This window comes from Leptidea sinapis, chromosome 1, assembly GCF_905404315.1.
Source record: "Leptidea sinapis chromosome 1, ilLepSina1.1, whole genome shotgun sequence".
Lineage (NCBI taxonomy): Eukaryota > Metazoa > Arthropoda > Insecta > Lepidoptera > Pieridae > Leptidea > Leptidea sinapis.
In genome coordinates, this window is record NC_066265.1 from 19,128,329 (window position 1) to 19,142,354 (window position 14,026).

Sequence of the window (14,026 nt, forward strand, 5' to 3'; positions counted from 1 at the left end):
AAACGAGATGAGTAAAAGAATATTCACAACATAGAATTAAATTAAATAAAAAAATAGCAAATATTGTAATTGAAATGATTTGTAAAAAGATGAAGCTGTAAATGTTGATATAAAAGAGTGGCAATAGTTTCTTGTGACTTCTTCTCATTAAATGTCAACCTTATCCGAAGTGGCGGTAAAAACAAAATGAAAAGAAATTTTGACATTGATTGAGTCATTTCCTTGACCGACATGAATAAAATGTTTTTTTTTTATGAAAATAAGGGACGACACGAGCAGGACGTCCAGCTGATAGTAATTGATACGCCCTGCCCATTACAATGCAGTGCCGATGAGAATTCTTGAAAGACCCAAAAATTCTGAGCGGCACTACAACAGCGCGGTCACCTTGAGATATAAGATGTCAAGTCTCATTTGCAAAGTAATTTCACTAGCTACCGCGGTCACAGACCGAAACACAATAATGCTCACACATTACTGCTTCACGGCAGAAATAGGCGCCGCTGTGGTTCCCATAAGCCGACATCTTGTGCAAAGGAGCCTGCCACTGGTGAATAAAATGATTTTGATTTGATTTAATAGCAAGGGTCGAGCCGCTCGAGTTCGTTGATAATATGGGGAATAGTAAATTCGAGCCACAAGACAAGCATGATCGCGCGTGTATACGAGGCTTAACGACGGCTCGCGATATGCGTGTGTCACCGAAGTGATAGCACACGGCTTCGTCTAATTCAATTGTAATCAAAAAGCAAATCAGCGTTCTTACAACTTCTAATTACATTAGCTTATTGTTACATTGTTATGCTAGCATATAATAATATTAAAATATGTACTACGCAAAGGTAATAATCAAATGAGAGATATTTGAGCCAAGCTGTACCAGAATATGAGTAGCAAAGAAAATCTTTTTACTTACAAATTGGCTATCTTAATATATATAAATTACGTGACACGTTGTTTGTCCTCGATGGACTCCTAAACTTATGAACGGATTTTAATGGGGATTACTTCATGGAGTGCAATTTGGTCCAACTTGAGTGATAGGATAGTTTTTATTTCGATTCGGGACACATAATTATTTTTATTTTTAATATTTGTTTTGTATGGACATAATATCTATGGGATAATTTAGTGACGCACGGTTTGACAGTTCCGCTGTGAAACAATTTCATTAAAGCAACAAGGAGCATTTTTTACCAAATAATGCTTGATGTTTTGAAATATTATTGGCAAATTTCTATAAAACAGATTTTTTTTAATATCTACAGAACAACGTCTGTCTGGGCAGCTTGTAACATATAAATTGCTGTATCAGTGTCTCACTTTGTCTAACATATTAAATAAACCGTACATTTTGTATTATATACCGAAGCACGTGTTCAACCGATAAAGGTTGTCATTTACAAAAAATCATAAAAATAAATATTTCCATGTGTGTGTGTATTCTTTTCCGCACTATTGCTTGTTAACCGACTTCATAAAAGGATGGTAGTTTGATGTAGCCAGAAAAACGTTGTATTGCCGATATTCAAATCGCGATACAAAAGTAACTGTTGATCGTAGATGGGTGAAAATTTGAAGTTGTATGTATTTTTTAATGCTCACTCATAATTAACAAAAAACTCATAATAATCAAAAAAAGAATGTAAAAAATATAAAAAAATAAAAATTGGCGTGGACCAACCTTAACATTTAGGGGGATGAACAATAGTTGTTGTCCGATTCTCAGACCTACCCAATATGAACTCAAAATTTCATGAGAATCGGTCAAGCCGTTTCGAAGGAGTTTAACCACGAACACCGCGACATGAGAATTTTATATATTAGATTAAGTTGTAGAAGAATACGCAATATTTTTTTAAATGGTCTGTAACTATGTGTATGTACATATTTGTATTGTTATGTTTTTAAAGTGTTAACCCTCACTTCTAGGATTTATACACAAATAAAATTTGAAAAACAAAATTTTATGAACGATGACGGGACTCTAACCCACATCCTCTGGCGTTCCGTGCCAGTGCTCTAACCAACTCAGCTAACCGTTCGAGTGATGTATCGTCATAAAATCTTGTATGCTTTGTTCAACTTTTAGGTTGTGGCTTCATCTACACGATCTACTTTATCGTACTTTACAGTCCCGCATCGTTCACAAAATTTTGTTTTTCAAATTTTATTTGTGTATTAATTCTAGAAGTGGGGGTTATCACTTTAAAAACATAAAAATTGTTTAGATTTACAGCGACATCTAAAGTCAATTTCCTAATATGCAAATATTGGGGTTGAGCGGGTTATCAACTGTAAAGTAGATCCTGTTGATGAAGCCACAACCTGAGAGTTGAACAAAGCATACAAGATTTTATGTCGATACGTCACTCGAACGGTTAGCTGAGTTGGTTAGAGCACTGGCACGGAACGACAGAGGCTGTGGGTTCGAGTCGCCCATCGTTAATAAAATTTTATTTGTCCATATTTGTATTCCCTAGGCTTTCATGAAACGTTTATCGTTCTATACTATCTAATATCCGCCGGTTATAGCTCAGGTATGAAAGATATTATTGTCATTATTACCTCTGCTTCAGCCGCAGCCGATGGTCGTGGAGCCGCACGTCGCCCGTGTTCTCGATACCGTCCATGATGTTTGTGCGCTTGTTCTCTCCGACCACCATCTTGTCTACAACACAAACATTACACATTAATATCATATTACCAGTGGGAGGCTCCATAGTACAGGATGCCGGTTATATTTATGGGTAGGTACCACACCGGCACCTTTTTCTGCCGTGAAGCAGTAATATGTAAGCATTATCGTGGTAGGGTCTGAAAGGCGCCGTAGCTAGTGAAATTATTGGACAAATGAGACAAATAAATCTGTTTCTTTTACAGTAATTTTTTTTATATAAGAGAGGGCAAACGGGCAAGAGGCTCATTTGATGGGGAGAGGTGAGGCAACCGCCCATGGATATCTGCAACATCAGGTGTCAAAGAGTGCGTTGCCGTCCTTTAAGGTGGGAGTATGCTGTTCCTGAAGGTCCCTAAGTCGCATAAGTTCGGGAAAACAGCAGCTGGAATTTATTCCGTAGAGTGGCTCGTCTAGTCTCTTGTATTCATAAAAAAATATTAAGAAGCGACAGAATAATGCAATAGTAAAATCTTAATTCTAAATTTGTTTATTCATCTTCATCATCATACGTTATTTATATTTTTATGTTTATAAACGGTCAGACTGTGCCAATAGAAGCGAGAATGGCTGTACATAATGGAGTGCTTGTCGCCACGTTAATGTATGGAAGTGAGAATTGGGTATGGCAGAAGAAACATAAAAGCAGAATTAACGCTGTTGAGATGCGATCACTGCGTAGTATGTTTGGGGTAAGACTGACTAATAGAATTCCGAATGCGGTAATACGAGCGCGCTGTGGTGTGAAAGAGGATGATGTGACAAGGACTGAAAAAGGAATGCTGAAATGGTTTGGACACGTGGAGCGAATGAGTGAAGAAATAATGACGCATCAAATATATAAGGCAAGAACATTCGTCGACTAAATTGGGGACGTTTTGAGAAAAGGAGAGGTCCGAAGCACCCGCAACCGGCGAGCATGTATGAAAAGAGTAATGAATGTAGAGGAAGCGCGTGAGGTTTGTAAGGATAGAAGCAAGTGGCATTCTATTGTCTCTGCCTACTCCGACGGGAACAAGGCGCAAGTGTGTATGTATCTACGTTATTTCTCACTCCCCACAGTGAATATGAACACCACTTAACACAGTGAATTCTAATGAGATCGTGATGAGGTAGCAATGAAGGCACACGTAGTGTTTGTCATTCAGTTCAAGTAAGCCAACATATTTACAAAAGAAAGTGTGAATGTAAGGAAGTAGGATTTATTTTACTGTATTCAAATAACAGGAAATACAAACAAGTAAGCATTTTATCATTATCCGGGTATGATGTTCATCGTGGCTATGCGAGGTTAGTTCGTTTATTCACTTAAGATCAGCCATCCTCGATTTTAGGGGTGTACACTTTGCAAGCTCAGTACGTCCATTATAATATACACTTACCCCCTTATTCATAATGGTCCGCTAACTTTAAACAGCCGCTTAGAGTGTTTTTTCTCATTCTGACTTAGGTCAATAGAAGAAGACAGAGTGTGAATTAGCAATGCTTTAAGTTAGCAGACTATTATGAATAAGGGGGTTAATATTTTATTAATTCGAGTGAAAGCCCTACTAGGGATATAAGTAAGGGCAAGGAACCAACAGACACAAACGTAAGGTTGAACGTTTCAGCCTGAGTTTGTGAGTATCTTCAAACAACGCTCGAGGTAATAATAATAATTTACTAAAAAAAAGTACTTAACTGTTCTTTAAGAATTTTTTTTTCATAATATTTGTAAATCTATGTCGCTGTATTGTTAAGGTGTTCCAAAATAACTTTCCAAATATTTAAATTGTAAATTTTTATTCATTTCATAACCTTATTATATTCATTTCATAACTTTATTATTATTTCATTACCATGTCAATAAGAACTTTAGTTAAAAGTAGCACATTGCTGAAAGGGAAGAGCTGGAGACACCTGGTACTAGCATTATTTGCCTAAAAGGTGACTCCGGCCACTAGCTGCTGTAAACCTATGTTTTTAAGAACAATAAATTATTATTATCATTAAAAAACGCTCGACGTTATTATAAACTTGACCAGCAGACTAATTACAATATACGTTCACAAAAATCGTCACCTTTTTGCTCTTAATAGTGATTTTCATTATTATAACACTAGAAATAAGGGATTGCTTGTAACTAATTCTAGTAGGCTTCATAAGATACATAATAGCTTTAAGGGTAAATGTATACACTTTTATAATATAAAGTCCCAGCCACTATTCAGGCATTATCTATAAATAAATTTAAATGTTTTATTCAAAAATGTCTCTGTCGTAAATCCTATTACTCGACAGATATAAGTGATCGGACAGCCTGGGACTAGGTTATGTTTATTTTATAGTAATAGCAATGACAGTACAATATTGTACATTTTTATTAAAAAGAGCGCAAAAAAAGAATGATGGGAGAGTTTCTTGCGTCGCTTCTTCTCTCTCAGAGCGCCATTTGTTTCCGAAGCGGTAGTAGTGTCTAGTATATTAGAAATGACATCAAAAAGAACTCTAAAGGATTCAATTTTGAGAAAATAAATGCCTTTTATGCCTTTTTATGCTTTTAATTTTAAAAGCTGGTAGAGGTAGGCGACCTACCACCGGATAGGCGATAACCGCGGCTCATCTGTTGATAGCAGACTCGATTTAAAAATACCTACACAACATACGAAAGGTCGCCTGTTGGTCATAATTCGTCGACAAATCAAAATAATTATTTTAAATGAATGAGAGGTTTATTATTCATCAATATCTGCCTCTTTAATCGTTAGGTTCCTACTGAATTTTAACATCTACCCTTTATCTGACATTCTGAAACTTCATTTGACATTGTTACTTAGAATAAAAACAATGATAAAATATTACAGTATTTAATTTAATTTATTTAATATAATATATAATGTATTATCGTCACGTAGGTACATACATTATAGAAAAAATGAGACTTTATGCATATCATCAATTAAAAAAGTTGCTTATAATTAAATTTCATTCAGTGTCTTATTGTATGTGCCTTTCTAATTACTTACGTATCTATGATTAACGAAATTAACATATCGAATCAAATATCGAAATTAACAGATCGAAATCTACAGGACGCTGCGTACTCAAAAGGATTTGTTGAAAAACGTTATCAAATTATACAATTAATAAGTACTTACTTACCTATTACCATGTTCGGACCCAATTTTCTAGTGCCTATCGAAACCTTAACCATTACAAGTATTTATTGTTCACAAACCACAAAGTTAAGTATTTCAAATATATATCAAAGAACGCATTTAAATGGCGCAGAGAGAGTCATAAGTAGCCATAATTAACAACAGCAATTTCACGTAACCACCGAAATGTACTCCCATTAAAGATCCAAATGGCACTTCAACGAAAACATTAAAGAGAGAAAGAGCACTAAGAGAAAGCCGTGATTCATACAATTATCTGTTCGTAAAATTGCATTAAAATGATATCCGATGTCGCCCACGCACACACACGATACAACATACGAAATACGAATAATAACATAATGACGATTGACAAAAATACACCAACACGTAGCTGCGGGCGACTCTCCACGTGATGCAAACATTTCAGTTTCTTAGAATTATTATTTCGACTCGGATTCGAAGAACGTTTAACAAAGAAACGGCGAATAGGCGAATATATAGCTAGTTCAATAGTATCGCCTTTTGATCACCTAAGGATTTTAAAGGCCGGCAACGCTCTTGTGATTCCTCTGGTGTTGCAAGAGAATGTGGGCGGCGGTTATCATTTAACACCAGGTTGTTTGTCCTCCTATTCCATAAAAAAAATGGAGCCGCTTATCGGACCAGATCAAGACACTCACTGGCCAGGAGCGTGCATTCCATATAGGCAATTAGGCATTGCCTACCATAATTAGAACCTAAATTAGTATATACCACTACTGTGAAAGTTAATTTAGTTCCGTTATTCTATAACCAAATTTCTATTGAACACTCACCCAGTAATTGATGTGTGCAATACATAAATTTCTTACTATTATATTATTAGGTACTTGTAGCTACAGATTTGCCTACCTTGCTAGAAAACCAATGCTCGTCCCAGTCACTGGCCCACCACTTACGACTGCAATAAGGAAAACCGAGGATCGAAAGGAGTGGAAGGCTTCGCCAATGTTACGAAAACTTTGAACACGACCTTCAGAAATGAGGAATGCGAACAAGAAGATGGAGATCAAGCCATGAAGTATTTACTATTAATCGAGTTAAAGTCATTAAATAACTGGACTACCGGAAAGCGACTACTTAACCTAGTGGTTAGTGACCCTGAACTCATAGTTAAGAGGTTCAGGGTTCGAATCCAGGGTGTCAAAGATGCATACATAAGTATGATGATTATTGATGATGATTAAAAATAAAATAAAATAAAAATCTCAACCCCTTAGATTAAATGCTACAGTAAAAGAAACACTTCATATTAAATTTTTTCCAAAATCTTGAGAACCCCTGACTTATTTCTTCTACTTCGTTACCCGTCAACCATTACCCCTGCTTCAGGATCGGATGTGCAAAATTTGCGCTCGCGACATTTGCGTGATTTTTAGTATAATTTAGTGCTTGGGACAGATTTTGTGGGTCATGTACACGAGTGAAGAGCATTTAAGTGCAGCCCGTAGGCATTACTAACAAAGTTATGCACTTGCAACGCAATGTTTTCCAGCGCCTGTATAATGTATATACGACAGTACACCACGGGTCAACATGACGGGACTCCACCACATTTTTCGAACGCCGTTCGTTTGGCCGCGTCACGGCGCTCGACTTTTTCTTGGGGCACACGAAATTTATGACGCTGATATGGAAATTAGAGCCCGGATCGTTACAGTATTCGATACAATGAAGACTGACACGACGGTGTTATATGTGTATCAAAATCAATGGCGGTCACGTCGAGAAGACCCTGCGGTTGAGAGACGCTGAACAAGTGGACATAATAGTGAATTAAAGTGTGTATTAATAAAAAAAATCTTTGTTGTCCAGAGGTATCCAAACTTTTAAAATTGGGTACGTTAGGACTCTTTCTTTTTCACTTTTTTAAATGTGCTTATTTCCTGAAAATCAATATTTATAAGTTCTCACTACTTGATACCAATATACGCCTAAACATATAGTGCAGGATTTTTTTACATCCTGAGTATGTGCATATGTATTGTATTGAATACATCGTGGTCTGGCTTCACCCATAGTAGGCTATGTCTACTTTGGAGCTAGCTAGCCTAATAGTTGTATGAATGTTTATTGTATGTTGGCTAAGTATGTTATGTATATTTAACCAATGATTATATTATAGAATCTAATGGAACAGTACAAAATTAATTACATTAGCAATCAAAGGCCGATAACGCAACTTATGACCTCTGGTTCTGCTAATATCCAGGGGGGGGTGTTTTTACTGCATCAGGCATTTCTACCATCAGGTAAGCCACTTCACCAATTTTCCTCTCCAATATAAAAAATTGTAGGTAAGGCATTCAAACCATCAAGTAAGTGACTTCACCAGTTTTCCTCTCCAATGTAAAAAAATTGTAGGCAAGGCATTTCAACAACCAGGTAAGCCACTTCACCAGTTTTTCTCTCCAATATAAAAAAATAGGCAAGGCATTTCAACCATCAGGTAAGCCACTCCACCAGTTTTCCTCTCCAATATAAAAAAATTGTAGGCAAGGCATTTCAACCATCAGGTAAGCCAATTCACCAGGTTTCCTCTCCAATATAAAAATTGTAGGCAAGGCATTTCAACCATCAGGTAAGTCACTTCAAGGTTAAGTAAGGTTACGTTCACCCTACTACTGTTCCACTGGTGTGTCACCTTGGTACTCGGCAATGGGAAGCTAATATAAGTTTTTACGTCAAAACGTAAATAATATTTATGTTGTTGCAAAGGTGCACAATTAATATAATTTAAAATGTCGCCCATATTTTCTTAGTTAAGTCAAACTTTATTAAGCAGTTTCACTTAACTAAGAAAACCATCATTAAAATCTAATAAATTATTTGCCAGATGGGGACACTCAATATTGTGAAGTGGCATTCTTCCAAATAATTATAAGTGATTGAAACTTGCACAGAAATAGCGCCCGACCTCTCGAGTATAGTCGAGGTGGAGGGTCTGTTGAGATTTGTCGAGCCTCATTCATTTGACCCGACAATATGAATCGTAGAAATCCTCATTAAGCATCTCAGAAAAAAGTTCAACAATTTAGAAAATGGTTTGATATTTCAAGATAAGGGCTTTTAAAATTAGGAGAGTCACGATGCCGTTCTATGACGTCAACAAGAACGGGCCAGACTCATCCGTATTAAGTACCAGTGGGAGGCTCCTTTGCACAGGATGCCGGCTAGATTATGGGTACCACAACGGCGTCTATTTCTGCCGTGAAGCAGTAATGTGTAAGCATTACTGTGTATCGGTCTGAAGGGCGCCGTAGCTAGTGAAATTATTGGGCAAATGAGACTTAACATCTTGTCTCAAGGTGACGAGCGCAGTTGTAGTGCCACTCAGAATTTTTGGGGGTTAAAAGAATCCTGAGCGGCACTGCATTGTAATGGGCAGGGCGTATCAATTACCATTAGCTGAACGTCCTGCTCGTCTTGTCCCTTATTTTCATAAAAAAAAAACACACTCGCACAGTAAACCGGCGTGAGCATTCCCGCTGGGCCGCCCGTCGTATTATGGGGAGGGCACTAATCCGCGCACTTCCGAAGACAAACGAGGCATCAATACCACGCTATCAATGACCATCAATGGCACGTCTATAACGGACTTTAACAAGAGTAGGGGGAATCCTCTCCAATTTAAACGCCGTCCACCACCACCTTGAGACGGCACGGCGCAGCAGGCCGTGTTTTTCCATACGTAGACGCAGATATCTCGACCGAGTAACACAGAATATTTAACATAGCCCATGTGCAAAATAGAACATAATTTATGCCTCATGCCGTCGTATGTGCGTTCCTTGAGATTATCAGCAGTCGCCGCCTCGGCAGTTTTGAGGGTAGGGACCTGTCTACTCTCTGCCTGCGTGTAGATCTTGAGGATCACGTCCGCATCTAAAGTAACACTCGTTTGTCTCCTCATTAAAACTTCCCAACCGACGACCATCAAGTGTACAAAAGAGAAAATAAGGTACATTTTATTCTGCAATTTTAAATATTCTCCCGAATAAGCGCGAATTAATAGAAACGAAGTCGCAAGCAGAAGCTAGTCAAAATATAAAAGTGTTTGAGGTGACGTGAACTTGTAACAGACACAAACGTAGGAACTAATGTAAATTATTGGACCAGAACTGTGTCAATGTCGCTAGTTTGAAGCACCGTGAAAGTTGAAACGATTGGAACAGCTTGCGTATTATTAGAACAAAATAAAATCCTATTATAAAACTACAGCATTTAAGACAGTTTAAGACAAATATCTATATTGCATCATTTATGGATTCTTTAATGTTCTACGAAACGCTGCCGATATTAATATTTGTGCTGCAGAAGAAGGCTATTCGCGCTATTTATAATCTAAGTCCTAAAGAATCATTGAGAGCAAAATTTAAAGAAATTAACATCTTTACTGTTGCTTCTCAATATATTCTTGATAATGTAATGTATGTTCATAGGCACATTGAATTTGCTAGAAACTGTCATAACCCTAATGTCAACACCAGGAACAGACAAACTTATAATGTCTACTACTCGGCTAATTCGAGTTAGTAAGTCTTTTGTGGGGCGATGTATATGCTTTTACAACAAGATCCCAAAACAAGGTATTACGTTATTCAAAACAATTGTTAAAAAACATTTGTGTGGTAAAGGTTACTATTACATAAATGACTTTCTCAATGATACCACAGACTGGGAATGGGGCGAACGCCAAGCTTCAATCTATTAAATGATAAGTTTAATTGTACAATATTTATTCGCACACATATTTTTTGATAAAAAAAAGCCCACTGAGTTTGTTGCGCCCATTCTTCTCAGGTCTGAAGCATTCGTTTTGGGATGGGTGGTAGTTTTTGACTTTCAATAAGTGATGTGACACGCTATTATGAATAAAAATATTTGAATTTGTAATTTTAATCTAGCTAGTCCAGAAAATAAGGCAAATAAGTAAATCTTTGTACACCTTAACTTAAACGTTGACCACCTTATTAGTAGCATACAATTGCCAAAAATATGTCGAGCTTCATTAATAAAAGGTAATTGTATACTTACATATTTTGGATCAATAATAAAGAAGTTACTCGGTACTCCATAAATAAGATGCTTTAATATCTGTAAGAGTTGACCCCCTTCATAAGGCTAAGGATCGCAGCAGATGGAGGGGAATCGTACGGGAGAAACTGATGCAGCGGGGCAGTCACGACGACCTCAGTAATGACGAAAACGACGCGAGGAGGAGTTGACCCCATAGCCGCTGTTCAGACTTAGGTTTTTTAAAAAATAAAAATAGCTTAAAAAACTAAATACACACTTTGGTTCAAAAGGTAATGATTGAAATGAACGAATGTTAAAACGAACATCAATTCCTGCCTTATCGACAATAGATGATATTTTTTTTTATAAATTAACAAAAATCTTATTTTACAAATTGAATCATGGAATAATTTTATCAAATTAATGTATAGTCATCGGTAATCGATAAATCTACGAAGTTTGAAAGAAATCTATCCGTTTAAAGTGGGTCAAAATCGCGCCCAAATAAGTCGGTTACAAACAAACATACATACAGGTGAAGCTAATAAAAAACGTGTAAAAAGTAGCTGCTTTAAATCTTACTACTCAACAGCAGACTATGAAAACGATCAGACATCCTCGGACAAGTTTAAAGATATCTTACAGCAATGTTGAATATAGGTTAAAGTAAAATAAAAAATGAATGGTAGGAAATCAATTTTGAGATAATAAATGCTTTTTATTATTTACAAACCTACCTACACATAGCCATGAGAAGCAATTATTGTAAGATTATGGAACGATATAATATAGGAACAGTGCCTTAAATATGTCTTTACTATTATTATTAAAAACATAACTGATGTTAGCGAGGCACGGGATCAGGGATAAAATTAACCCGTCTTCAATTTTGAGACAAAACAACCATGAAAAAAAATCGATAATTTATTTATTTACTTTATTCGAGACAAAAACAAAAAACAGAAGATTACATACAAATACAAATTAAAACTAACTAAAATAATTACAATTGTTCCCTTGGAACGTCTCACTGAGAAGTGCGAACATAGATGTTAAAGAGATAAGAGACATCAGCTGCTTTGGTGCAAGCGTGCAGTTTACAAGAAAAGTTAAACTCAGCAAAGGTAAGTAAAACTTGGTAAAAGTAAGCTAAATAATTCTAACTAAATTAGATCTGAATATTTATTTAAGATTAGTTTTATAGGTAATAAGGGAGCACGAAAACATACTATAAATGTTATTCAACGTGAGATTATGTAGTGCAAATCTCATATATATAAATTACGTGACACGTTGTTTGTCCGCGATGGACTCCTAAACTAATGAACGGATTTTAATTGGGATTACTTCATCGAGTGCAGTTTAGTCCAATTTGAGAGATAGGATACTTTTTATTTGGATTTGGGAGCCATAATTATTTTTATTTCCAATATTTGTTTTGAATGGACATATTTTGCGAGAGAATTTATTGACGCACGGTTTGGCAGTTCTGCTGTGAAACAATTTCATTATAACAACAGGGAACATATTTTACGAAATAATTCTTGATGTTATGATGAAATATTATTGAAACATTCATAAAAAACAGTATTTTATTTACTATGTACAAAACAACGTCTGTCGGGTCAGCAAGTATTATACATAAATTTCTTAGCATCTAAAATTTAAACGTGTAAAAAGTTTGAAATATCCTCTAAACATTGAGAACGAGTACAATATATTGAATCCTCAAAAATAGAGCAGGAACAGCGAGTGAGTGTGGAGATAAAAAGATAGTAACAGAAATAGAACGGATTGGTGTTAAAGACAACCGCCTACCCGACGAACAACGGGTCACGCGTCATAGGAATCCGGCACACATGAATTATTACCGCATTTATGATAGTTTTGAACATTTGCTTCAATTATTTATTATCAAATATTATAAGCAGGAGCGTGCACTTGTTTTCTAGGAATCTACCGAGGCGTAGTTGAGATTTGGAATATAAAAAGATTGCTTACCGAAGGTATTTAGTATCTAGCGTAAGGAAAAATTTTACGAGTGGGTGTTAAGTAGAAGTTTGGTTATAAAATAATGGAACCAAATTAAATTAACTTTAACATATATTATAAGCTATATTCCTTTAGGTTCATAACGAGGTAGGCACTGCCTGATTGCCTATATGATATGCACGCCCCTGATTATAAGTAATACTCGCTGACCCGACAGACGTTGTTCTGTACATAATAAATAAAATACTATTTTTCTATGAGCATATAACATCAAGAATTATTTTGTAAATTATGATCTCTGTTGTTATAATGAAATTGTTTCACAGCAGAACTGCAAAACGGTGTGTCAATAAATTCTCTCATAGAAAATATGTCCATACAAAACAAATATTGGAAATAAATATAATTATGGGTCCCAACTCGAGGTAAAAAGTCCTATCCTATATCTCAAGTTGGACTAAACTGCACTCCATGAAGTAGGATTTATATATATATAGTATAACAGTAAGTTATATTATAATAGTACCTATCTTCTCCGAAACACGATTCATCTTATGGTATAAGTATAATTTCGATCGGTTCAGTAGTTTTCGCAGTATAATCGAAGGAAAAACCGCTTTCTATTTATTAGTATGGATTAATTATTAGTAAATATTTATTATGCTCTCTAAACAATATAACATAAGCTATAATTTAGAATACACCAGTATCAACTCGAACCCACGAATCGCATACAAATTAGAGGCCGCCGGAAATGATTGTTTTGTGGAAGAAGAGAGCAAGCAAGCAAGCACGTTTGTAATCACCGCTACCCATACTCTCTAGTAACATCAGAGGAATCACAAGAGCATTGCAGACCTGATAAAACATCCACTGAATGTACATAAGAATTCAAAAACCAAAGATTCTTTGGTACATGGCGTGCGAGGATCGAACCGGAGGCACCGAGGTGAGTCAAAGAAATCTGCGCCACCAACGGTTGTGCCAGGATCCAGTATTGTCTCAACACCTGAAGCTTTTCCCTACTATACGAGGCAATAGTGCACTGTTTTGTATTCCTGCAAATTGTTTTAGCTCATCAATAACAACCAGTTGTGGGTTAACGAAGTAGTATTTATCCAAGTCATCATTCACTTCAGCTCGAACCTGTCGCGGGGAG

The 14,026-nt window shown here is 36.2% G+C and overlaps 1 protein-coding gene across 10 annotated transcripts in view; it reads right to left on the minus strand.

Moving 5' to 3' along the window:
* Positions 1-14,026, minus strand: part of LOC126970148 (serine/threonine-protein kinase MARK2) — an 81,386-nt gene that overhangs the window by 48,149 nt on the left and 19,211 nt on the right. For all 10 annotated transcript variants that reach the window (XM_050815917.1, XM_050815981.1, XM_050815927.1 and 7 more), the window contains exon 2: positions 2,569-2,671. In XM_050815917.1, coding sequence (XP_050671874.1) covers positions 2,569-2,666 — 98 coding nt within the window. In that variant the 5' untranslated portion in view covers positions 2,667-2,671. The remainder of the gene's footprint in view (positions 1-2,568; positions 2,672-14,026) is intronic.